The 26353-nt window shown below is 48.7% G+C and overlaps 1 protein-coding gene across 1 annotated transcript in view; it reads left to right on the forward strand.

The window, feature by feature from the left end:
- CACNA1B (calcium voltage-gated channel subunit alpha1 B) overlaps positions 1–26353 on the forward strand; it is a 283808-nt gene that overhangs the window by 105147 nt on the left and 152308 nt on the right. The window contains exons 4-6 of the mRNA XM_083875784.1: positions 5013–5104; positions 6193–6345; positions 11595–11782. Of these exons, the coding sequence (XP_083731910.1) occupies positions 5013–5104; positions 6193–6345; positions 11595–11782 (433 nt within the window). The remainder of the gene's footprint in view (positions 1–5012; positions 5105–6192; positions 6346–11594; positions 11783–26353) is intronic.

Raw genomic sequence — 26353 nt, forward strand, 5'->3', positions numbered from 1 at the left:
TGCTTTCTTTTATCCCCCGAGGAACAAGCTGCTTTCATAATTTATTCCAGGCATTGCTGGAATAAAAGTTATCAAGCATTTCTCCCACACAGCTGGGCTGTCTCTGGGCAGAGCTGTCACTCAGGGCTCATCAGTGCAGGAGAGAGAGGGAAAAGCAGCATTTAACCAAAGGATGGTAAAATTGGGGAGTGAGTGACTCCTGAGCCCCCAGGGATGGCAGGGAGGGTGTAGAAACATCCGTGGATGACAGGGAGAAGGAACTCTGCAGAGCTGAGATATTCTAGAATATGTGGGTTTATTGGAAGGGTCGTGGATAAAAAGGGATTTGCCTTCAGCCACCAGCCTGGGCTGGAGGGAACCCCAAAGAGAGAGGGAGAGAGAGCAAGAGGGTTTGGGCTAAAAAGAGGGGAGTGAGAGAGCAAGGGGCAGGGTCAGAGTGCAGGGGGAAGAGAGCAGAGGTAAGAGCAGAGACAAGAGAGGAGGGACCAGAGAGAGGCCAAGGTCCTGGTTCCAATCCATTCCATCTCCTTTTGTGATGAATATTCTAATTTACAGTGACCAACCAATACAAGACACAAAATCCTATAGAATCTCCATACCGCCTGTAAGAACTACTACATTACCATGTGTTATATTTTAAACTCTAAAAACTCCTCTTTAGACTTTTCTGGTTTTGCTACATTGACCTTTGGATCCCTCAGGCAGCAGAAGGGGATTGTTCAATCCAAAGGGATTCTCCTTCAGCTGCCCAGGCTGTTGTCTTTAGGTTATAGAGTGACTAAATTTCAGTATCCTACAGCTCAAAGCAAGCTTTTATTTCTATTTTGATTACAGGTTTCATATTTTCAGAATCTTTTGCCAAGCAATCATATTTATAAGGTTTCCCTGATTCATCTTCCCCAACAGGTGGGTGCCCAGGTGCTCCTCAGCAGCACAGGAGCAAGAAAGGTTTGGTGTTTGGCCATCAGAAAAAACACAAGGAATTGATTTTATTGCACTTAAACCCTTGGAAGTGCAATCCAAGGCAAGATCCCAAACACATCCAACCTCTGTGTTTCTGCAGCGAGACAGAGAAATGGCTGCAGCTCGAGCCATTTATCACTTAAAATCTGATTTTTTTCTTTTGGTTTTTGTTTTGCCCAACCAATTTCTGGCACTTGGGTCCCCCCATCACCTCAGCTTTGTTCTCAGCTCTTGGCTGTGCAGAAGCTCCAGCAGGATTTTTGGGATGTGCCTGTCAGCTGGCTCCTTTTGATCTTATTTTTAAGATCCATTTCTCTTATTTCTAAGGATAATTTCCCCACTCATCCTGACCTAACTCGTGTGGCTTTCATGAGCTTTCAGAGGGAAAAAAAATAAAACAAAGGTGGCGCTTTGGCAAACGCCCCAGATTACGTTAATTAAGGTCTCCCCCTCACTGAGATTTTTTTTCAGGCACTTTAGGGCACTGGAATCCTGTAAATGAGCTTTGGTTTTGTAGGAAGAAAAGGCACATCCCCAGCCTGGCCCAGTTTTGCCTCCTGAGCTGCTTTGTTGTGCTCCAGCTGCTGCCCCTGGGTTCTTCCTGACACCCTGAGGCTTTCTGGGCTGGATGCTGACACCACAACTCTGCTCCAAAGCCTCGGGCCCCCCGTGCCCTGGTTCCAGTGCTGGGGCTGCAGAGCCCTGGGAGTGGCTGCAGGATCCTGCTGGATGGAGCAGGAGAAGGGCTGGATGGCCCAGCTGGGCTGTCTCAGCCTCTGCCTCAGTGACCTGCAGGTTCTCCCAGGGGGTTCAGCCCCAGAGCTGCCCCTGAGACCCCCAGGGGAGAGCCCAGGGAGCTCCAGGGCTGGAGCCAGGCTGGGAGAGCTTCATTGGGCTGTGATGTTTTTTTACACCACAATGACACAGACTCTGATTTCAGAAGGCTGAAAATGACTCCTTTATTTTTGGGATGTGTCTCCCTTTTATCCCATTTCACACAGACCAATTTGATTGGTGACACAAAAGCAAAACCTCTTCACTCCCATTGGTCAGAGCAGAGGGACAGCAAGGAGAAATCCCTCCTAGGGAAAGAAATGAATAATATAGGTACAGTTACAAAAACATTTCTCCTGTTTACAGAAAATTCCTTGGGAAAAGAATTTCAGAAAACCAAAACATTTCAGGAACAGAACCAGGGTTACAGGGGTGCTCCCCTGGAGAGGAGAAGCTCCAGGGAGAGCTCAGAGCCCCTGGCAGGGCCTGAAGGGGCTCCAGGAGAGCTGGAGAGGGACTGGGGACAAGGGATGGAGGGACAGGACACAGGGAATGGCTTTGGGCAGGGCTGGATGGGAGATTGGGCAGGAATTGTTCTCTCTGATGGTGATGAGGCCCTGGCACAGGGTGCTCAGATAAATCCAAACCATTCTATGATTTTTTTTTCCAGCTTTGTTTAGGCTGCAGCAGTTTTTTACCTCTCTAGACAACACCTGGGATGTTTTGTTTTCCACAATTCATGGGCAGAAGGAGCAGGGACAGCTGAGCCCTGCTGGGTCTGTGGGATTGGGGTGGGATGTGGTGGAATCTCTGGAGCAGCTCTGCAGCCACGGGAGATGGTGTATCCTGTGCAGGACATCCCAATCCCAAACCCCAATCCCAAATGAATTAACTGGGGGTGACAGTGAAAATCATGTCAGAATTCATCACTTCAATGGGCAAACCCAGGAGTTTTCCTGGGAAAAGGAGTTTTGTTTGTGTTGTGCCAGAGTTGGAACAGGTTGGCTTTGACATCAACCCTGTTAGAAAGAAAATCCTGAAGACTTCAACCCATTGGAACATTCAGTGGCACCAATTCCCTCCTGCTTTCTCTTTGAATTTAAAACCAGAACATGAAGGACCTTTTCTCTCAGCTTGTCCCAAGGCTGGGCTCTGCCTGGTGACACCACAAACCCATCCTGGCTCTGTGTGTTGGGGAAGATGAAACAGGGAAACCTTATAAATATGATTGCTTGGCAAAAGATTCTGAAAATACGAAACCTGTAATCGAAATAGAAACAAAAGCTGGGTTTGAGTTGTAGGATACTGAAATTTAGTTACTATATAAACTGAAAACAATATCTTGGCCAGCTGAAGGAGAATCCCTTTGGATTGAACAAGACCTTTCTGCTGGCTGAGGGATCCAAAGGTCAATGTAGAAAAATAGAAGAGTCTAGAGAGTAGTTTTTAGAGTTTAAAATATAACACATGGTAATGTAGTAGTTCTTATAGGCGGTATGGAGATTCTATAGGATTTTGTGTCTTGTGTTGGTTGGTCACTGTAAATTAGAATATTCATCACAAAAGGAGATAGAATGGATTGTAACCAGGACCTCGATCTCTTTTCTCTGCACTCTGATCCTGCCACTTTTCTCCCTCACTCCCCTCTTCTTACCCCATACCCTCTTGTCCTTTCTTCCTCTCTCTTTGGGGTTCCCTCCAGCCCAGGCTGGTGGCTGAAGGCAAAGCCCTTTTTACCCACAACCCTTGCAATAAACCCACATATCCTAGACTATCTCAGCTCTGCAGAGTTCCTTCTCCCTGCCCTCCACAGATGCTCCTCCATCCGTGCAGGCTGATTGTGCAAGATGCACATTCAGAATTATCTCCTCTCTGTTTTATTCCCACACTGCACAGCCCTATAAATGAGCAATTAAGCCATGAGGATGGAGCAGAAGATGAAATCATTGCCCTGGGTGCAGAAGATTAAATCAGAAAGCTCTGCGTGGGGCTGGCCCTTGGTTTTCAATTGTCTCCTGTTGCCCGAGCTCCAACTGCATCCATGGGGCTGATGTCAGGGGAATTTTAAGGTCGTGAAAAATGTGGGAACAGGTGTCCTATAGAATAAATACTCATCTCCTCAGGTCCTGGCTGGTTTTTCCCTCCTGCCAGCCAAACTCCCAGCAGGTTTTTTTCCTGATTTCCAGCACCTCCTGCTGATGGAGTCTGGCCCTTTCCGCCCAGCGAGGCTGAGCCTGCCCCTTTCCCTGGGCCAGGCTGGGAGTTCAGGACAGGGATTTGTCCTGGGAGTGCTCCCTGCGCGGCTCAGGGTGTCATTGTGCAGCTGCTTTTGGAAAATTCTCCTTTTCCTTGCCTTGGTTTTTGTGGTGGCTGGTCACTGCTCAGTGCTCTGCAGCCTGGTGGTAAGAAACTGCAGAAAATGGGGTCTTGTTGTCAAAAAACTCAGGAAAAAGGGCTCTTGTTATCAAGAAATTGAGGGAAAGGGGCTTCTGTTATGGAGAAAATGAGGAAAAGGCTGCTGTTATCAAGAAATTCAGGAAAAAGGGCTCCTGTTTCCAAGAAACTGCAGGAAAAGGGGCTCCAGTTATCAGGAAACTGAGGAAAAGAGCTCCTGTTATGGGGAAAGTGAGGAAAAGGGACTCCTGTCATAAAAAAACTCAAGAAAAAGGGCTCCTGTTATCAAGAAACTGCAGGAAAAGGGGCTCCTGACATCAAGAAACTGAGGAAAAAGGGCTCCTGTTATCAGGAAACTGAGGAAAAGAGCTGCTGTTATGGGGAAAGTGAGGAAAAGGGACTCCTGTCATAAAAAAACTCAAGAAAAAGGGCTCCTGTTATCAAGAAAGTGAGGAAAAGGACACCTGTTATGGAGAAACTCAGGAAAAAGGGCTCCTGTTATCAGGAAATTGAGGAAAAGGAGCTCCTTTTATGGGGAAAGTGAGAATAAAGGGCTCCTGTTGTAAAAACACTGAGCAAAAAGGGCTCCTGGTGTCAAGAAACTGAGGAAAAGAGCTGCTGTTATGGGGAAAGTGAGAAAAAGTGCTCCTGTCATCAAAAACCAGGGTACAGGTCCAGGGTCTGAAGCAGCTCTAATATTTGTGAGCTTGCCCTGGAGTTTGTGAGAGTTAATGCTTTTCAATGAACACAACCCACAATGAGATCACGGTACAGAGTCTGAAGCAGCTCCAATATTTGCTGCTTTCACACCACACTTCTCCGTGCTTTGGGAAAAAGAATTTGCATTTAATTTGGATTTTTTTTTTTCTATTTCCCTTCAGGATTCTGGCGACTGCTGGGACTGATTTTGACCTGAGGACCCTTCGAGCCGTGCGGGTGCTGCGGCCCCTGAAACTCGTGTCGGGAATCCCAAGTGAGTGTGGTGACAATGTTGTGTCACTCTGTGGGTTTGGGATTTTTTTTTTTTTTCTGCTTTTCTGAGCAATATTTTCTCCCCCTGCTCTTTTGGGGTCAGTGGCTCCTGCCCTCAGCAGAGTCTGGTTGTTTCTTGTCATATTTTGGGTCCCCAAATCTGCAGGGGAGGGGCAGGGATTTGTCCAAGGACACTTTTGCCTTTGGGGGTGAAGGAATTCTCTGGGGGGGTGAAAACTTGAGAGCTGAATTTTGCAGAATTTTGGAGGGTTTTCATCTGCTGAGCATCCTGTGCTGGGGATTTCATGCTTTTAATAAAGGGGAGAAAATACAGAGAAAGAGCAGGTGGGATCTTGACTACTGAATTTATGTATTTTCTGTGTGAACCTGAAGGGTCTGAACGCTCTGAGTTCCTCAGGACTGGTTTTCCCTGCAGTCCAGACCCTGCCTGATCTCTCCACCATCATCTCCTTCCAAAGAAACGCTTTAGCCTCATGTGCACAGACACAAATTGGAATTTATTTTGGCAAATATCTGCAAGAGACCCCGGTGCAGGCAAATAATTGTATTAGCTGAGGTTTAATCTCCTGCTATGGTCTCACTGTCATTTCAGTACAGGCAGATAATAACAGAAAGAACAATTTAGCACCAATTTTTTAATTATCACCGAGTCCAGCTCACTGGGTTTGGTGGGATAAACTGACACTCCCAGCATGTCTGTGGAGAAGAGGGAACAAACTTTTCTTCCCCCTGCTCTACACCAGACTGGCTTGCCTGGCCCTAAGTTGTCTTTGGTAGAATCCAAAGCTGCACCACAACTGTCCCAAGGACCTGGTTCAGCTCCAGGCTGAGTCTTGGGATTCCAGCAGCTTCAGGAAAAATCCTTTAATTGAAGCTTAACAAACCACTGGGTCTGTCACCTGAAAACAAGACACCAGAGAAGGAAAATCCCCAACTGTCTCTCCTGTTCTCATGGCAGGAAATTGTTTTATAGAACCCTGGGAAAAGCAGCATTGCTCGGTATTGCCAATCCCAAATTGGACAGCCCCGTTTCCCTTCCCTCCCTGAGGTGTTTGTGTGTCCCCACAGGCCTGCAGGTTGTCCTCAAGTCCATCATGAAGGCCATGGTGCCCCTGCTGCAGATTGGGCTGCTCCTCTTCTTCGCCATCGTGATGTTCGCCATCATCGGCCTGGAGTTCTACATGGGCAAATTCCACAAAACCTGCTTTTCCAACGAGACTGGTGAGCCCTGGGCTTTGGACCCTCCTCTCCTGCTCCTGTCTTTGCTTTTCCTTTCGCCTCTCCCACATTTCCTCCATTCTCTCCCTCTTTACCCACATATTCTAAGAGTTCACAGGATTTTGTGCCCATCCTACATGGGCTGGGACAGATTCTCCTCTCTCTGATCCACTGGGCTGCTCCCAGTCTGCCCCAGAGTGAGAGGAAAGTTCTTGGGGCCTCCAATTCCAAAATAATTTTATGAGAGCAGAAGAACAGAACTGATTTCCTGTTGTTTCATATTAATGAATTAAGGTTTCTGGGGAAACTTTGGTGTGGAATAGTAAAAAGATTGAAAAGTCTGCAAGCAACTAAAAAATAAAAGAACAATAGATGGGAGGCAAGGAGGCCTTTGGTGGAGAAAAGGATAAAAATGACCTTCAGAGAAGGGAAATTGGGCAATAAAGAGTAAATGATGTGTCTGCCCGTGACTGAGTGATAAACCCCAGAGGATGGAGGTGGGGAAGGAGGATCCCAGAGATTCCTGGCTGGGAGCAGCTCTGTCAAATCATGGAATCATGGAATGGTTTGGGCTGGGAGGGACCTTAAAAATCATCTCATTCCACCTCATTCCTTTATAGTGCTGTTAATATATATTTGTTATCTGATAACACACATCACAATGTTGCTCTTGTCTCCAAACCGTTGCATTTTAAGGTGCCATTGACCTCCTTTAAAAAACAGCCTCGTGTTTTCAGTCATTATCACTAATAGGTCTTAATATTGATTTATTCTCGTGCAATCCAATGGCAATAAAACAACATCCTTGCCAAACCTCTGGGCATCCTTCACAGCAGTTTAACACACTCAGAGAGGTTTGCAAAGGGAATTCTTGCTCGTGTTCCTGTGGAATGATGAAAAAAAAACATGACATGGGTTGTGAAAGGAGAGTTGGGAGTTGTGGAGGATTTTGGGAGAAAATCCTGGGAGTTCCTGGAGGAAATGAGTTTTTGGAGTGGATTTGTAGGAGGGAAAAGTCTCTTTTTGGGTGGTGTGGCCCCTGTGAAGGGCTGTGGCAGGGGTGACAAGGGGACAGCAGTGACAGGATGGGTGTGGAGGGAGCAGCAGAGGTGCTGAGGTGGTGGGGAGGATGAAATCATGAGCAGGTTGGGGTTTTCCAGGAGCATTTTCAGGTCGGTTGGGCTGCAAACGAGGCGGGGGATGTTTGTGCATCCTCTGTGTGCAGGAGCAGCTGCAGGCACAGCCCGAGGCTCTCCCGCAGGGCTGGCACTGCTCAGGGAGGATTTCCTGCAGAGCCCCCCAGAGCTGTGTGTGCTCCCTGCAGAGTCACCTCTGCCCCCAGTGATGACCAGAGATTCTGTGCCAGCTCTGGGTGCTGGAAAAACCCTCCTTCTGACCCAGAGAACGGGTTCTGAGAGGGGTTTTAGAGACTTTTATTCCATTTTTGGTCTCATGAGAAGGGTGAGATGATGCAGATGTTACAATTTACACCATCACAATCAAAAGCCAAACTATTTCCTAATTACAATCCGTTATAAGCATTTCTTGGCCTATCACCTTTTGCCACACAATGCTGTTAATGATTCTAAATCAATCATCTTTTTAAAAAAACCCATGTGGGTCTTGCTACAATACACCTTTCATAGTTCTATTTCTCCAAAATATCTGGTTTATTTTCCAGGTCATCATTTGGAACGTGTTTCCAGCTCCATTTCTCTCTCAGCCGTGTCTGTCCCATCCCACGGCATTTCTCAGTCAGCATTTCTTATCTCAGGGTTTGCACACAGATCCACGAGGCTCCTGCCAGGCTTTGGGAATTCCCTGCAGATGCATTTCCCACATTTGGGGACCCAGGACAGCTTTTTGTCATGGGTAGTGTCGTGTGGAAGCTCCTGGGAGCTGGAATTCCACAGGAGCTCTGCTGCCTGTGCTGCATTTCAGCAGCTCTGCCTCAGCTCCCAAAGCCCTGAGCAGGCAGGGGAAGGTGTCCAAAGCTCTGAGCAGGCAGGGGAAGGTGCCCAAAGCTCTAAACAGGCAGGGAAAGGGCCCCAAAGCTCTCAGCAGGGAGGAGAAGGTGCCCAAAGCTCTGAGCAGTGAGAGGAAGGTGCCCAAAGCCCTGAGCAGGCAGAGAAAGGTGCCCAAAGCTCTGAGCAGTGAGAGGAAGGGGCCCAAAGCTCTGAGCAGGCAGGGGAAGGTGCCCAAAGCTCTGAGCAGGCAGGGAAAGGTCCCCAAAGCTCTGAACAGGCAGGGGAAGGTGCCCAAAGCTCTGAGCAGGGAGGAGAAGGTTCCCAAAACTCTGAGCAGGCAGGAGATGGTTCCCAAAGCTCTGAGCAGTGAGAGGAAGGGGCCCAAAGCTCTGAGCAGGCAGGGGATGGTTCCCAAAGCTCTGAGCAGGCAGGGAAAGGTGCCCAAAGATCTCAGCAGGCAGAGGATGGTGCCCAAAGCCCTCATCAGGCAGGGGAATGTGTCAAAAGCCCTGAGTAGCCAGAGGAAGGTGCCCAAAGCCCTGAGCAGGCAGGGAAAATGTGCCCAAAGCTCTCAGCAGGGAGGGGAATGTGCCAAAAGCCCTGAGCAGGCAGAGATTGGTGCCCAAAGCCCTCATCTGTCAGGGGAAGGTGCCCAAAGCCCTGATCAGGAAGATGAAGGTGCCCAAAGCCCTCCTCAGGCAGGGGAAGGCTCTGTGCCCACTCACCCCCTGCTCTCAGCTGGGTTGGGGGCAGTTCTGAGGATCCATTCCAGCGGCCGGGCGGGAAATGGTGTTTCTGGAAAGGAGAATGGGGTGAGCTTTCCTGGCACTGAGTCCCCTGGGAGCAGAGCAGCAGAACAAGCCACAAAGCTTTTTAAAGCCTAAGTGCTCCTCATCTCCACGGAGGTGCATTAAGGAGGCCGGGCAGAGACCACGGGCTCCAAACCGGCCTGGGGATGGAAATATGAACTCATTAAAGAAGGAGATGCCTCTGGCAGGGGGAGGGAAATGGGAGGAGGGAAAGCTGCTCGTGCTTCTTGCTGTTCCAAACCTCCAAAGTGAGCAAAAATCCCTGGGGTTTTTTCCTGGAATCAGGAGGTACCAACTGTGCATCATGAGAGGACCAAGTGAGGTGTCAGCAGTGAGTTCTGCTCTGCTGAGCCAACAGCCTGGGCAGGTCTGGGCTGAACTGCAGCACAAAGGGGTGCTGGACACCCAAAACATGGCCAAAGGCTGATTCAAGGCCTTTCCAACCCAGCCTGATTGTTCTGAGCTGGAAATGTCATTATTTTAATGAAAAACGGGTAAAACTCAATGGCAGTGCAGGCTCCAGTCTTGTTTCCCTCTCTCTGTACCTGCCTTGACACAGAATTATTATTTTGAAGCACTTGATCCATTCCAAATGCCCCAAAGCTGCTCCAGGACAGGAGGGCACCACATTTATTTCCATTTTGTCCTTGAGATTCTCCCTTTCTCTGTCTTCTCCAGCCATGAGGAGTAAGAGCCACTTCTAGTCACTGTGTTTTAAAAAAGAAAAGTTCCCCCACCCACCTTTTTGTGATAGATGTGCACGGCATTTTCAGAGAATCCCCTGGCAGCAAAAGGCCAGACCGAGCTGAAACTGGATCCTCTCTCAGTGCACACTCACAAACGGTCAGCAGGAGCCAGATTTGGCATTTTCCTCTCTCCCCAAGCCCTCGTGAGAGCCTGTGGTGACCCATCTGGGAGCTGGAGCTTTGCCCTGCACGGAGCTGTTGAGTCAACAGGAAAGTGTCCCATATATATTTATATATATCTGCACACACTTATCTCCTGCTCCACGGTGACCATTCTGCTTTCCTCCTGCAGGCTTTGCTGCCTGGAATGATTATTTCTAATTTTTGTTAGTGCTGCTGCTGCTGCTTTTCCCTCTGGAAAATTGGAATTCCCTCTGGAATTGGATTTTGTGCCGTTTGCTGCTCCATTTCCATAATGTGTCCCTTTAAAAAAACCTTTAATGCTTCTCCAATCCCACTCCCTAAACTGGGACATTGTTTGGGATGTTTCCTTAGTGTGAAAACCCAGCACTGGAGTTTTCCAACCTGCAACACTTTCCCAGCTGAGCCCGGAAGGTGCTGGGCACCCTCCTGGCCCTTCCTGCTGGTCCTTCCTTGACAGATTTATCCACTTTGGGCTTCTCTGGGTGTGCAGTGAAATTCAGCAGGGAGGCACCATCCCCATGGATCCTTTCCCTCCGTTTGGAGCAAAAAATGTGGGTTTGATGGAGGATCTGGAGTGCTTTCAGTGCTGCCCTGGGGTGACACCTGCTCAAACAGCTGTACCTGGGCACTTTTGGGGCAGCCCACACCCCAAACTGCCAGTTTTCCTGGCACAATTTTCAGGATGGTTCCAAGCAGGAACTTTTCAGGATGGTTCTAAAATCAGAAATTTTTCAGAATTTTTCCAAAGTCAGGAACTTTTCAGGATGGTTCTAATCAGGAATTTTCAGGATGGTTCTAATCAGGAACTTTTCAGGATGGTTCTAATCAGGAACTTTTCAGGATTGTTCCAAAATCAGGAACTTCTCAGGATTGTTCCAATCAGAAATTTCTCAGGATGGTTCCAACAAGCAGGAACATTTCAGGATTGTTCCAAAATCAGGAACTTTTCAGGATGGTTCTAATCAGGAATTTTCAGGTCAGGAACTTTTCAGGATTGTTCTAATCAGGAACTTCTCAGGATGGTTCCAATCAGGAATTTTCAGGATTGTTTCAATCAGAAATTTCTCAGGATGGTTCCAATCAGGATTTTTCAGGGTTATTCTAATCAGGAACTTTTCAGGATGGTTCCAACAAGCAGGAACTTTTCAAGATGATTCTAATCAGGAATTTTCAGGATTGTTCCAATCAGTAACTTCTCAGGATGGTTCCAAAATCAGGAACTTCTCAGGACGGTTCCAATCAGGAATCTTCAGGATTGTTCCAATCAGGAACTTTTCAGGATGGTTCCAACAATCAGGAACTTCTCAGGATGGTTCCAATCAGAAATTTCTCAGGATGGTTCCAAAATCAGGAACTTTTTCAGGATGGTTCTAATCAGGAATTTTCAGGATTGTTCCAATCAGTAGCTTCTCAGAATGGTTCCAACAATCACAAATTTTTCAGGATGGTTCCAAAATCAGGAACTTTTCAGGATAGTTTCAGTCGAGAACTTTTCAGGCTGATTCCAATCAGTAACTTCTCAGGATGGTTCCAACCAGGAACTTTTCAGGACGGTTCCAGTCAGTAATTCTCTTCCCTGCCCGCAGGTGAGGAGGTGGGGGACTTTCCCTGTGGAGAGGAGCCGCCAGCCCGGCAGTGTGAGAGCGGCACCACGTGCAGGGAGTACTGGCAGGGCCCCAACTACGGCATCACCAACTTCGACAACATCCTCTTCGCCGTGCTCACCGTGTTCCAGTGCATCACCATGGAGGGCTGGACCGACATCCTCTACAATGTGAGTGCTCTGATGGGGCTGGGGCTGGGAAAAGAGGGGTCTGGAAGAGGAAAAAGTCATTTTGTCAGTGTGGTTTTCATCTCCTGAATCCCTGATTTTCCAGAGGGTTGTTTCTGTTTTTCCTGAGGGTGAGTTTCTGGGGAAATCTGTGGTGCTTTGAGGATGCAGAGTTGCTCAGCTGTGATGGTGTAGCTCTGGTTTTGTGCCTGAGGTGTTTTGGTTTTGTGAAATTCTTTTCCCAGGGAATTTTCTGTAAAGAGGAGAGATGTTCTTGTAACTTTATTATTCATTCCTTTTCCTAGGAGGGACTTCTTGATGTCCCTCTGCTCTGACCAATGTGATTGAGGAGGTTTTGTCTTTGTGTCACCAATCAAATTGGTCTGTGTAGAACAGTATAAAAGGGAGACACATCCCAAAATAAAGGAGTCATTTTTCAGCCCTCTGAATCTTGGAGTCTGTGTCGTTGTGGTGTAAAACAGTGTCACAATGGGATGTGTTGTGGTTTGAAAGCAAAACGAGTGAGAGGCTCCATGTCAGAAATATAATTAAATAAGAAGAAAGGTAAAAAGGTAAAATAAAATAAAATCAATGCAATAACACAAAGGAGCACTGACAGAGTCAGAACACACCCTGAGCAGGGTGGGGGGAGCAGTCCAGGTGAGGGGCTCTTCCTGAAGCAGTGATCCCACAGAAAGGTCTGGGAGCTCTGCTCCTCTGGGAATCCAGTGGCTCAGGGCTGCTTGTCCTGTCCCAAATGCCAGATTCTCTCCAGGTGGGAATGCTTGGCTCCTCCCCCTGGGCATTGGGAGCATCTCCCAATGGGATGAGGAGTCGTGCAGTGGCTCCTTGATGGCCCATTAAACAGAGAGAGCTCCTGGAGGGAGTTCCCTGTGAGTCCTGGGCAAGGCATTGATGGGCCATGAGCAGAAGAGCCCAAAGGAGGGGCCTGGGAAAACACTGCCCCACCTGGTTCCAGCAGCTCATGGGGATGGGGATGGAATAAATACTGTGTGCACATCCTACACTGCAACCCAGGACAGATGTGTGGTGGCAGTGCAGGGGCTGGTGTCACCCCAAGCTGCTCCTGTGGGTGAGCAGGAGCAGGTTCTCATAGTGCCCCACAGAAAATCTAAACTGTACAAAATCAGGTGGCAAACCCAGCAGCTCCTCAATATTTTGTACCTGGAGGTTTCCTCTCCTGACTGGGTGTAGCCCTTGTTGATCAAACTTGTCACACTGAGCTCCAGTGCTGGTTTTGGTCACTCCAGTCCAGTTTTACAAAGCCCTGTCACTCCCCTTCACCCCTGGCACGACCCTGTGGGCTGCAGAGAGGATGCTCCAGGCTGAATTTCCCTGTCCCCTGCAAGGCACCACCACGAGTGGCACAACCTCTGGGCTGGGCAGTTTTGCTCTTCCCAATCTCACAAAGAGCAGGATGATTTTCCCCAGCCTCTGCTGCTTCCAGGCAGAGCAGTGCCCTCATTTGAGGGAGCAGTTTATGTGGGAATATCCCCAAATCAGGCATTACTGGTGCCCTCAGCCCATTTCTCTGGCTGCAGGGTCAATGCTGTGCTCAGTTTTGTTCATCACAGACCCCAGAGCTGTGCTGGGCCCTTTCAGTCCTTCCTGTAGCAACAGGAAAAGATTATCCACAGTGAATAGCCAGGTACAATTCTGCTGCATTCAGAGCCCAATAAATCTGATTTATTCCCCTCTCTGTTGCTCAGTTCCTCCATTTATTCCCAGTCTCTGACCACTCAAAGCCATCTCTAGACGATTTCCCCCCCTCACCCTACAGCTCCACCACACCACCAGCTTCTCCCCTTCCCATTCAGCATTCCTGCTCCTTCCTGCTGGTGCCAAGTGTTGTAAGAAAAGCCCCATTAGCATCCTGGCTGGGATTGATTAATCAATATGTGGCGCATGAGATCATCCTCTCCCAAGCTGCCTCTTGTACCACACACAGAACCCCAGATTACTATGGGGGTATTGATTTTGGGGGTTGTTTTGGGGCTGCTGTAGCTTCATTCCAGACCCCAATTAATTGGGAAAAAGAGCCTGGAGCAGCTGCAGGGTTGGATTTGTTGTGGCTGAGACCCCAGTTTAGGGTTTGATGCTTGGATCTGGCAGATCTGAGGGGCTCTGGATGTTCTCAGTGAGGGGTTTGTGCTGTGCCATGGGGCACCAAGTGATGCCCAGAGCCATCTCTGCCACCTGTCCCTTGTCCCCAAGGGCTGTCACCCCCTCCCTGTGCTGCTCTGCTTGCTGAGGACCTGGGCTGTGCTTTTGCAGGTTGGAAACAGAGAGGAGCTGTGGGTGGAGAAGCTCCACTCCGTGCATCCCTCAGCCTTTTCACAGCTCCAGTCATGTGCTGTTTTCTGGCCACTTGTTTGTTGTTTTTTTTTATTTTTGCTTCGGTGTCTTCTGTGCCTACTCCGAGTTCAGCAAATTGAAAAAGGAGATAAAAGCCCAGATTGTGCGGCAGCAGAGACTGAAAATCCTCCGTGGGGTGTGTGTGGATGCTTTGTCAGGCTCCACTGTAACAGCAGTGGAGTCATGGAATTATGGAATAGTCTGGGTTGGAAGGGACAATCCCATCCCACCCCAGCCATGGGCAGGGACATCTCCCACTGTCCCAGGCTGCTCCAAGCTCTGTCCAGCCTGGCCTTGGGCACTGCCAGGGATCCAGGGGCAGCCACAGCTGCTCTGGGCACTGTCCACCCTGCCAGGGAAGAATTTCTCCCCGTTATCCCACCTAACTCTGCTCTCTTTCAGTCTGAAATCATTGCCCCTTGTTCTGTCACTCTGCCCATATAAAAAGTCCCTCTCCCTCCTTTTCAGGAGTTCCTTTAGGCCCTGGCAGGGGCTCTGAGCTCCCCCTGGAGTTTCTCCTCTCCAGGTGATCTCCCCCACTCTCCCAGTCTGGCTCCAGAGCAGAGGAGCTCCAGCTCTTGGAGCAGCTCCATGGTCTGCTCTGAACTCATTCCAGCAGCTCCAGCTCCTCCTGATGTTGAGGACCCCAGACCTGGACACAGAAGCCCAAGTGAGGTCCCACAAGGGCAGAAGAGAGGGAGGGAATCAGCTCCCTCATCCTGGCCACCCCACTGCAGATGGAATCCATCCATGCAGCTCCAGGCAGGTCAGAAACTGCCCAGGGATGCTGCTGGACCCAGCCTGAGCCCCACTGCACCCAGACCGGGTGAATCTGGAAGATGCTTCCCCTTGAATCCAGAGCTGGTAGAGTAACTGAACACAACCTGAGTGTCAGAGCTTATTCCTTGTTCAGGCAGCTCTGATTCACCAGCTGAGTTCTCTCCACTGCTGAGGAAAATGTTTTATTTTGTCAGGAATATTTTATCAGGAGAAGTTTTCCTGTCAGCCCCAGGCTCTGGACTCCTCAAGGAGAGCAGCATTCCCCTGATGCAGGAGACTCATCAGAGCTGAGCTGTGGACCTACTTTTAATCTTTTGCTTAATTAAGATTTGCAGAAGGCTGTGGGGCCATGGGAGGCGAGATGTGGTCTGTGTAAACTGTGATTAAGCATTAGTAAGAAAAAAAGGCTGGAGCTTTTTCTCCTGCTAACTCATGAAAGAAGCAAAAACCACACAGCTCTGCTGCCCCCAACATAACGGGGACAGGGAACTGTGGGAGCAAGTCCAGAGGAGGCCATGAAATAGGGAATAGAGCAGAAAAAGACACAGGAGAGGTTGTGTGGAGAGCTCAGAGCCCCTGGCAGGGCCTAAAGGGGCTCCAGGAGAGCTGGAGAGGGACTGGGGACAAGGGATGGAGGGACAGGACACAGGGAATGGCTTTGGGCAGGGCTGGATGGGAGATTGGGCAGGAATTGTTCCCTGGCAGGGGTTGGAATGGAATTCCCAGAGCAGCTGTGGCTGCCCCTGGATCCCTGGAATGGACACTGGGGCTTGGAGCAGCCTGGGACAGTGGGAGGTGTCCCTGCCCATGGCTGGGGGTGTAAGAAATAAAATCCCTGTTCATTCCAGCAGGGGTGGCATTGGATGATCTTTAAGGTCTCTTCCAACCCAAATCTGTGATTCTGTAAAAGCTGCTGATCCTCAGGCTTAGCTGAGCCCTCCCTTCACCCCTCTCTGTGTGTGCCACTGACACAACTAAAATTTCAACAGCCTTACACCTCCTATGAAATTCTGAATTCTAACACTGTCCCACAGGCAGAAGCTTTAATTTTCATGCCGTGAACTTTGGTTTTTATGTCGTGCCACCACCACGGGCTGCCTCTGGCTGGGGTAGATTTATCCCTCTGCTTGTACAACCCCCTCCCTCAGTGCTGCTGGAGCAGCCAGCCCTGCTGGGACCCCTCTGCAGCCAGGCAGTCTGGGCTGAGACCCCTGAGAGCAAAGCTGAGGTTACAACTTCCTCCTTAATGGCCCCATCCATTTCCTGCACAGACAGCGCTGGATTGATCGTCCTGCATCGACAGGGCTTTGTTATCACTGCCCTCCTCCTGCTGGGCTGTGGCTGGGGGTGTTCAGGGGGTTTTGGTGTGGATCCGTCACTGGGGGGGATTTGCTGCATCAGTTCAGCATTAATTGAAATTAATTAACTGAAATTAATTAATTAATTAATTGAAATCTGGGAGGTTTTGTTCCGTCCCAAGAGCAGATCGGTGGCTCGAAAGGTGGTCTGTGGTGGCAACAGGCAAAGTGAGGAGTTTGGTGACATCAGGAAAACTGAGGAGTTTGGTGTCACCAGGCAGATTGAGGAGTTTGGTGACACCAGGCAAACTGAGGAGTTGGTGTCACCATCAAACTGAGGAGTTTGGTGTCCCCAGGCAAACTGAGGAGTTGGTGTCACCATCAAACTGAGGAGTTTGGTGTCCCCAGGCAAACTGAGGAGTTGGTGTCACCAGGCAAACAGGAATTTGGTGTCACCATCAAATTGAGGAGTTTGGTGTCCCCAGGCAGACTGAGGAGTTTGGTGTCCCCAGGCCAAGTGAGGAGTTTGGTGACACCAGGAAAACTGAGGAATTTGGTGTCACCAGGAAAACTGAGGAATTTGGTGACACCAGGCAGACTGAGGAGCTTGGTGTCAAGGGTGCTCAGGAAAGAGGTTTGGGGTTTGATGTCTTGGCTCAGCTCTGTCCAAAGCGAGGGGTTTGTTGTGAAGGATTATTCAGTCATTCCCAAAGCACTGAGGTGACTTTACAGGTGGTCCAGATCCAGCTTTCCTACAGATTTAGGGAGTCACAGCATCAAACCTTCAGCACAGCCTTTGCAGTCAGAAATCTGCCTTGAATATATTCTCTCCCTGTCCTGTGATAAATTGAGGAATTAGGAGAGCAAGGAGAAAGCAAGTTCACAAATCTCAGCCCGTTTTTTTCCTTCCTCATCCACTGTTTATACTTCCAGAGAGTTTTCCTTTTAATTGGGGCCCATGAAAGCTTTATCTGGGAGGTGATTTATGCTTGAAGCAAAGAGGCTGAATCATCACTGGGGTGAAATTCTTCAATTATAAGCTGGGGGAAAAGACCTTCCTTCCTCAGCAGCACAAAAACATTGGAACAAGGACTGGAATCGAGCTCTTCTGGGAGCTGCAGGTTTGTCTCAGCTGTGGCTTGTTTGTGCTCCAAAGTGCCCAGGGAGCAATGGGTGATTTAGGAAATTTCGTGATGGGGAAGAACCAAATTTTTTCTATTTTTTTTTCCCAGCAAATGGAGCATCTCCTGTTAATTCCAAGCTTCAGCATCATCTGGGAATGTTTTAAAACAGAGTAACACAATTGTTTTCCTCAGGGTGGGAGCTCAGAGCTGTCACCAGGCGTTCAATCCAACCCAGTGCAGACAGGCCAGGGAGCTCTCAAACAAGGGCAAAGCATTTTCTGGACCACAAAATTAGGGAAGAATCTGCTACAGCAGCAGCTGGATGAGTCTGGGTGAAGAAATCCTTGTGCTGGGCTGGGAGGGAACAGCCCCATTGCCCAGCAAGAGGAGCTGTGGTGCCCTGGGATCTGAGTCCTCCTGAGCCCTGCTTTCCCTCCAGATCTGGTTTTCAAATTAAGATCATTTCTGGATCATTTTAGATCCCCTTGTTTACGTGCTCGGTGTTTGTGAATGACAGTGATTCATCTCTTGCTAATGTGGGCTCTGTGGAGGTGGAAAACCTTGGAAAGAGGCAATGGCACAGCTCTGGTTTCCTTTTCTGGGCACTAATTCCCAGGTTTTTTTCCCATGCCGGGCGCAGAGCTTTCTCAGACACCTGTGCAAGGCTTTTCATTTGTTTTCTGTAACGTTTGTTATTTAGTTATTTTTTCTTTTGCTTCACAAAACATCTCTGGAAGAGCAGCCTGGCTGAAATGACTTTCATCCACTTCTCTGCAAAAGGCTGGACCCTCAGAGATGGATCCATTTACACCTGGTTCATCACACTCTGGCCATGTGCTGACCTCTGTCAGGAGCTGAAATCTCGAGCTGTGCCAGGCTCTAATTGTGCTTTCTTTCTCTCCTACAGCTTCATAAAGAATAGAGAAATCTCCTAATGCTGTTAGTGCTCAATTGCACTCACTATTGAGTTAGGGAGATTTGAATTTGCTAATAAGAACCAGCCACCTTCAGCATGCACACAAATGATAATTCCCACAGCCTGGAGCTGTGGGGTTAATGCTGATTTTGTTGGTTTTGTGGCTGGGTGTCACCAATCATCTGCAGGGAAGTAGGGCAGTGATGTGGCAGAGTTTGGAGCAGCCAAGCCCTGAGTGCAGGGTTGGGTTTGAGAGGGGAAGGTTGGGAGAGAGGAAAGGAAAAAACACTCCTGGTGATGGTGCTTTTGTAGAAGTGGCACTAAAAGGCAGGGACACACTTAGGGGTTGTTGTGGTTTGAAAGCAAAATGAATGAGAGGCTCCAAGTCAGAGATATAATTTAATAAGAAGAAAGGTAAAAAAGGTAAAAAGGTAAAAATAAAATCAATGCAATAATACAAAAGAGCACTGGCAGAGTCAGAACACACCCTGAGCAGGGTGGGGGGAGCAGTCCAGGTGAGGGGCTCTTCCTGAAGCAGTGATCCCACAGAAAGGTCTGGGAGCTCTGCTCCTCTGGGAATCCAGTGGCTCAGGGCTGCTTGTCCTGTCCCAAATCCCAGATTCTGTCCAGGTGGGAATGCTTGGCTCCTCCCCCTGGGCATTGGGAGCATCTCCCAATGGGATGAGGAGTCGTGCAGTGGCTCCTTGATGGCCCATTAAACAGAGAGAGCTCCTGGAGGGAGTTCCCTGTGAGTCCTGGGCAAGGCATTGATGGGCCATGAGCAGAAGAGCCCAAAGGAGGGGCCTGGGAAAACACTGCCCCACCTGGTTCCAACAGCTCATGGGGATGGGGATGGAATAAATACTGTGTGCACATCCTACACTGCAACCCAGGACAGGAGTGACCAAACCCTGCACAAAAACCCCAAACCAGCTCAGCCAAACTATTGACTGGAGCACAAAACCACATTGAGGGTTGTGATTGTGTGAAACCAACAGGGAGAGCCTGTGTGTCCCCCATGACCCCCTTTCACCCTGCTGTTGGCACACAGAATTTTTGCCACCTGAGAGGTGGATTTAATTCACATTTCCTGCTGGATTTAAGCTTCCTCCAATCCCATTATGTTGTTACAACCTGTGGTTTTTTCTCGAGTATCAGACAGATTTATTATTATAATGGAAAAATCGGTCTTTTAGGTCAAATTCCATTCACTCATCTGATCACTGGTGTGTGACAGACATCTCAGCATTTCAGAAATTCTTGTGTAAACAGACTCACCCACCACCCATGTGTGTAAAAATATCCAAATTTCTCTGTGCCTTAAACCCCTTCCCTGGAGCTCTGTGTCCAAACTCTCCTGAGCAGCAGATGGGGTGGATTTCTCATCTCCCCTTTTTCCCAGGGAGAAGCTTCACTCCAGGCTTTGGAGCAACAAACTTGTATCAGTCCAGGAGTGTAATAAACTGGTGTGAGCATCCCTGGATTTGCAGGAAAAATCCCTCGTGGAGCAATGAATGAGCAGCACAAGGTTCTGTGAGAGGAAAATGTAGCCATGAGATGTCTCGGTTTTCTGAAATTCCTTTTCCAAGGAATTTTCTGTAAACAAGAGATATGTTTTGGAAACGGCAAAATTGTTTACATTTTTTTTTCTCTAGGAGGGACTTCTTGATGTCCCTCTGCTCTGACCAATGTGAGTGAAGAGGTTTTGCCTTTGTTTCACCAATCAAATTGGTCTGTGTAGAATAGTATAAAAAGGAGACACATCCCAGAAATAAAAGAGTCGTTTTCAGCATGCTGAAGTTCAGAGTCTTTGTGTCGTTGTGGTGTAAAACAGCGTCAGGAAGGGACATGGTGAGAGGAGGAATCTGCACAGCTGATGGGTCCTGTGTGAATCCTACACCAGCCCCAGTTCTGATTTCCATCATTCCTCCTTTCCCCTGGATCCTGGAGGGCTGCAGAGCCTGTTTGCCAAAGGGCTGCATTCCCAGCTCTTGTATGGGATGCAGGATCTGAAGGATTCCAGAAATCCTCCTCTGGAAGGTTTGCAGAAACCCAACGATGCTGGAATAGGAAATATGTGGAGCCAAGTTTAAGGTTAAAACGGCTTTGAGATATTTAAATGCCAAGAGTCTGTGCCTGGGTCTCCATTTGATCCATGCCCACGTGGGCATTCCCTCCAAACCTGAGAGGATTGAGACATCCCAGCCCTGCTCCAGCAAATTCCCTGCTCAGAACAGCTCTTGAGCAAAAAGAGCTGAGCAGGAGCCAAAGCACCTCCCTGAACCTTCTGGGGTTTATTTAATGTCTCAGGGAAGATTTATTCAAAATGACTGTGAGGTGGCCACCTCCAGGTTTAATAGGAGACGTTTCAGAGCTGCAGCAGGAGAGTGACAGATATCAGACAAACTTCAAGAGTCTCTCCAAGGCAGAAAATGCTCTCTGAAAAGAAATGAAACCTCTCCAAAACAGCAGAGTAATCACGGGGGCTTGCCAAGGAAAAAAAATAAAAAACCCAACTCCAGCTGAAGGAACCCACTCACAGCTCAACAGCACGAAAGCAGTGAGGGTACAAACAGCTCTGAACGTGCCTGATGATTGTTTCCCTGCCCAGGATGAAAAAGGCAGCTGGGAGCTGTCAGAACGTGCCAGTGCTCTGCTGCATCAGGGACAGAGAAAGGCTCTGAGGAAACCAGAAATTGAGGTTTCACTGGGTTTTGCAGTTCTGACAGCAGCCCCAAATCTGTGCTGCTACAGAAGAGGCTGTGGGGGCTCTGGGAGGAGGTTTTTACTCATGCATTGGGTGAAGGGGTGGGCAGGGAAGCTGATGGGACAGTGCTGGTGCTGTGGGGTGAGCTGGATGCTCCATGTGAAATATTAAAAAAACTATGGATATTGATCTAACACCAATATCCAACTATGAAGGACAAAGACTCTCTAACAGTTTAAAGTCAGAAAGTGTGTGTTTATCGCTCCCAAATACACACCACAATTTACAGATGATCACAGGGGCTTTTTATGTCCAGGAGAATTGAATACCCAAAACACAAATGCACATTCATAACTCTGGTACAACCTATTCTCTGCTTTGTATGGTAATTAGCCAAAAAGCCATTAAGCGTGGGGAGTTTGTTCTTTGAAATGGGTCGGTGGTCTTTTTTATGGGGTGGGGTCCCAAAATGATGAAGTAAGATGGGTCTTCCTCTCTTTGACTTTTTAACCTTTAGTGTTACGTGACAGCTGAATCCTGTTTTTTCCAGGACTGTTTGGTTTATGATTGTATTGTATCCACGGGGTCTATTGATTATTCAGGATGTAAAACCCTGGTTTGACAGGTCCCATGATTTATCAGTTCCTTCAATGATTTATCAATTCCTTCAGTCCGGCTTCTGTTAACAAAAGGGAAGCTCAGCTTAACTCAGCAATATCTATTTTAACTGAAGTCTTTAATTCTTCTAAATCAATGCTTCACTTGTGTGTGCAGGGCAGCCCAGGGGGTGCTGGGCCTGGGGAGCTGCACAGGGGGGGCATTGTCAGGGCTGGGCTGTGTCCCCAGCAGGGAGGAGGGAGGACAGAGGTCACCTGTGGTCAGTCTGTGGGGCTCCATGAGGGAGCTACAATCAGCTGTGATGTCAAAGTCCTTTTGGTCACCCTGGAGGGTCAAGGACCTCAGCAGAGATGTCTGGGACCCAAACAAGAGGGTTTGACACCTGGGGTCTGTCCAGGGGGGTTGCAGACCCCGGCACAGAGCCCAGGGAGACACAGCTTTGATTTCAGTCCATGGAAAAGCTTCCAGCACTGAGAGAGGAACTGCAAGTCACAAGGGTGTGAAAGGCAGTAGTGTAGCTTATCACAGGCTGGAAAATTCTCTAGCTTTGGGTTTTTAGAATGGAGGTGAATGAGGAGAAAGATGGAGAATTTTGGGCCGTGCCCTGAGTTGTTGTTGTTCTTCGTGGCACAAGCCCTGTCCAGCCTGGCCTTGGGCACTGCCAGGGATGGGGCAGCCACCACCTCTGGGGCAACCTGTTGTTTTTCCTCCTAAAGATAAATTTCCTGGCAGGACAGAGCCCTTAACAGGAAAATTTAAACCCATTTGTCAGTTACAGCAGCACTTTTATTCTTTCTTGTGTTTTCACCCCCCATCCCTGGCAGTGCCCAAGGCCAGGCTGTGGATGGGGTTTGGAGCCACCTGGGATGGTGGAAGGTTCCCCTGCCCATGGCAGGGGGAGGGATGAGATGGGTTTTAAGGTCCCTTCCAACCCCAAATATTCCATGATTCTAAAATCCAGCAAATCCCTCGCAGGGGAGGAAAATCACCCAGGAACTGTGGGAACCAGCTCATCCCAAAAAAACCCCCCTGGGTGTCCCTGCCTCTTCTGGGGTTGATTTGTTTATTAACAATTATTTGGTCTGTGGCAAAACCTTTGCTGCCCATCCCTGTTCCCAGGTTTTTCCTCCTGCTGGAATCCAGGGAGGAGCAGCTCAGAGCTGCTCTCATCATTTTTTTCCGGGCTTAATGAACGTACGCCGTAGTAAATATTTTCACACTTCAATTTGGAATTTCACAGGCAGTTTTCATTCAAATTTGGAGCAACTTGGCAAAGCTCATGGTTAGGAAAAACCTTTTTTTCCCCTTTCCTACAGCAAAGAGTCCTTTTTATTTAAAATGTCTTCACAAAACCTTGTGGAACATCTTCAGATGGAGCCGAGAGGATGATGCCCAAATGTATTTTTTGTTCTGTTTTGTCTGAAGCAGGGAAATGGGAAGGATAAAAGACCTTTGGAATCTTGTTCTGAGCAGGAATTGCATTGACAAAGGGCTGTTGGGCCTGGGGGCTTTGCTGTGCTCTCAGTTCTGTGGGACTGAGCTCTCAGCTCCAGCTCCTGAGCCACAGATTTATCTACAAGGATGTTTTTTGGCTCATAATTAAGGCAAAGCTGAACTGCTGGAGGTGTCTCATTAGAAGACAAGAAGGAGAAGGTGGCCTAACCGAAATAAATCAATACTCCGCTCATTCCCCATCCTCTGCTGGGGAATGCAGGTGTGTAACAGCCCTTGGTAATGATTTTATACAATGGAACCAAGGCTTTAATTCATTCAACCAATTCTCTGCGACTGGAAACTTCTTGGGGATCTTTGCTGGTGATTTTTAGAGGGAAAATCAGGGAGAATCTGGATCTGTGTCAGGATGATGAGGAAGCCTGTGCATCACCCTTAGGGCTGTTGTTATTTGGAGTGATTTTGGGCTTTGCCCCTCAATTTCCTCTGCTCACAGCCAGCTCTATAAAGAATCTGCCTTTCTCTATAAAAGAATCTGTCTTTCAATAAACTTTGCTATAAACCCTATGAAGAAATCAGAGTTCTGTGTGTTCAGGACATGACCTGTCCTGAATTGTAACGACACTCCTGAGCTCTCCTTGTGCCCCTCCCAGAAAATGCGAGTCTTGTGTTGTCCTGGGTTGTGGTGTAGGATGTGCACACAGTGTTTATTCCATCCCCATCCCCATGAGCTGTTGGAACCAGGTGGGGCAGTGTTTTCCCAGGCCCCTCCTTTGGGCTCTTCTGCTCATGGCCCATCAATGCCTTGCCCAGGACTCACAGGGAACTCCCTCCAGGAGCTCTCTCTGTTTAATGGGCCATCAAGGAGCCACTGCACGACTCCTCATCCCATTGGGAGATGCTCCCAATGCCCAGGGGGAGGAGCCAAGCATTCCCACCTGGAGAGAATCTGGGATTTGGGACAGGACAAGCAGCCCTGAGCCACTGGATTCCCAGAGGAGCAGAGCTCCCAGACCTTTCTGTGGGATCACTGCTTCAGGAAGAGCCCCTCACCTGGACTGCTCCCCCCACCCTGCTCAGGGTGTGTTCTGACTCTGTCAGTGCTCCTTTGTGTTACTGCATTGATTTTATTTTATTTTACCTTTTTTACCTTTTTTCTTATTAAATTGTATTTCTGACTTGGAGCCTCTCACTTGTTTTGTTTTCAAACCATGACATGTGTGCTCAGAGGGACCTGGAGATGGGTGACTGAGGCTCTGCAGGTGGGAATCAGAACATTTGGGGTTTTGCTGGATGAACTGGCTGCCCCTGGAGCGTCTCAGCTGTGTGACCCTGTTGGAGTTCCTTGGTCTCTGTGGCTTTTAGATTGGTGCTAAAATTGTGTCAAATGCATCTTCAGAGAGTCACAGGATGGTTTGGGTTGGGAGGGACCTTAAAGATCATCTGGTTCCAGCCTCCCTGCTGAGGGCAGGGACAGGTTCCTCCAGAGCAGGGTGCTCCAAGCTTCATCTAACCTGGCCTGAAATCCTCCTTATCTTCCAGATAAACGCCCTATGGGGCTCAGAGAGGGGCTGGGCAGGGGTTTGTTGGGGCAAAACTTCCTCTTTTGAAGCCCAGCCAGAGGCCTGACCTTCCTCACCCTGAACATACCCCACCTGTCCCCACCAGGACCAGGCTGGACTGAGTTCCCATCCATAATTCAAGCCCACAGCTGTTTAAAAATAAAATAAAAGGGAGGCGAGGCTGCAACATCAAAACAAAAAACATTCAAAAAGAGGCAGAGTCCCTTGGCCAGCCTGTTATTTTTGACAGTGGCAGAGCTTTCCCAGTGCCAGGCAGGCTCATGAATAAAGCAGCTGAGTGAGTTCACGCTGGCTGGGGGAAAGAATGAATTTTTTATCAAGAAAACCCTGTTAGCATATTTATGTATTGATATATTGGTGCCATAAGCCTTTTGGATCAAGGCAGAAAACAGCAGTGGTTTTGCTTTTTCAGCCTCCCCAGCTCTGCAGAAGGGGAGGAACAAAGGGGAGGATTTGCTTCTATTTAAACTTGGCTGAATTAACATTAATATTGCTTGCAACGACTACGGTTAAAAACGTGTTCCTACATCCACTGCTATTGTGAAAAATTAAAATGCTGCCAGCTTTGAGGATTTCACCCGGAGCCTTCTCGTATTTGGGTTGATTTTATGCATTTGGATGCTTTCAGAGGAAAGCCCAGCTCTGCATTGGGTGTTATTTGAGGGAATTGTATCTCCCTTCACTCTTCTCTGGCGCTTTCTGAGTCCTGCCAGGGGGAATAAAAGGTGGAAAATGAGAATCTGAAAGGGGGAGGTGATCCAGGTGTGTGTGAAAGTGAAAAGGGGGAGTGGAATACCTCAAAGACCTCAGAGAGAGAGAGAGGATGTTCTCAAAGGGCTCCCAGGAAACACTTCCCCTGCCATGGGATCTTTCCTGGGGTCCAAACTCCACCACAAAGAATCAGAATCACAATCACCAGGTTGGAAGAGACCTCCAGGATCACCAAGTCCAACCCAACCCCAACCTCAACTAAACCCTGGCAACAAGTGCCACACCTGGTCTTTTCTTAAACACATCCAGGGATGGTGGGTGAATCCACCACCTCCCCGGGCAGATTATTCCGGTACTTTATCACCTTTTCTGTAAAAAACCCAAGGTGGACCCAAAATGGACCCAAAATGGACCCAAAATGGTCAAAAAGTGGCTGACTGGTCATGAGGTCTCACATTTTTATAAGTTTTGGTCCATTTGGATATTGGGGTTTAATTGTCCAATTCCAGCTCCAGGCTGGGAGGTCCCATCCTTCTTGTCCCTCCCTCCAGCCCACCCTTGTTTGTGCTTTTGGGCCTGAGAGTTGTCCTTGGTGTGCAGCAGGAAAAGGATTTGTTTTGTGTCCCTGCTGTGTGCAGAGCTGAGTGACACTGACTGTGAGCTCAGAGCTGCACCCCTGGGCACCACAGAACCTGAAATATATAAAAATTAAAACTTCAGGCATCGCTCTGACCCAGCTGACCCCAGATGGGGGAAGCTCTGAACCCCAACCCAGCCCCATCCTGCTGCACTCAGAGCATGATTTGGAGGCACCAATGATTTCATTGAGCCCATTTCAGTTTTATTCATCCCACAGAGCTCTGCCATGGGTGGCATAGCCCCAGAGCATCCCTGGGGATGTTCCTGTGCCAGTTGAGTTTGTCTCTGGAGGGTCAGCCCTGCAGAGCTGCTCCCTAAAATGGGCTGGAACACCTCAGAGTGAGGACCCAGAGAAACTGGGCTGGATTTG

Source organism: Zosterops lateralis (genome assembly GCF_965231275.1).
Source record: "Zosterops lateralis genome assembly, chromosome: 20".
NCBI classification, from domain to species: Eukaryota; Metazoa; Chordata; class Aves; order Passeriformes; family Zosteropidae; genus Zosterops; species Zosterops lateralis.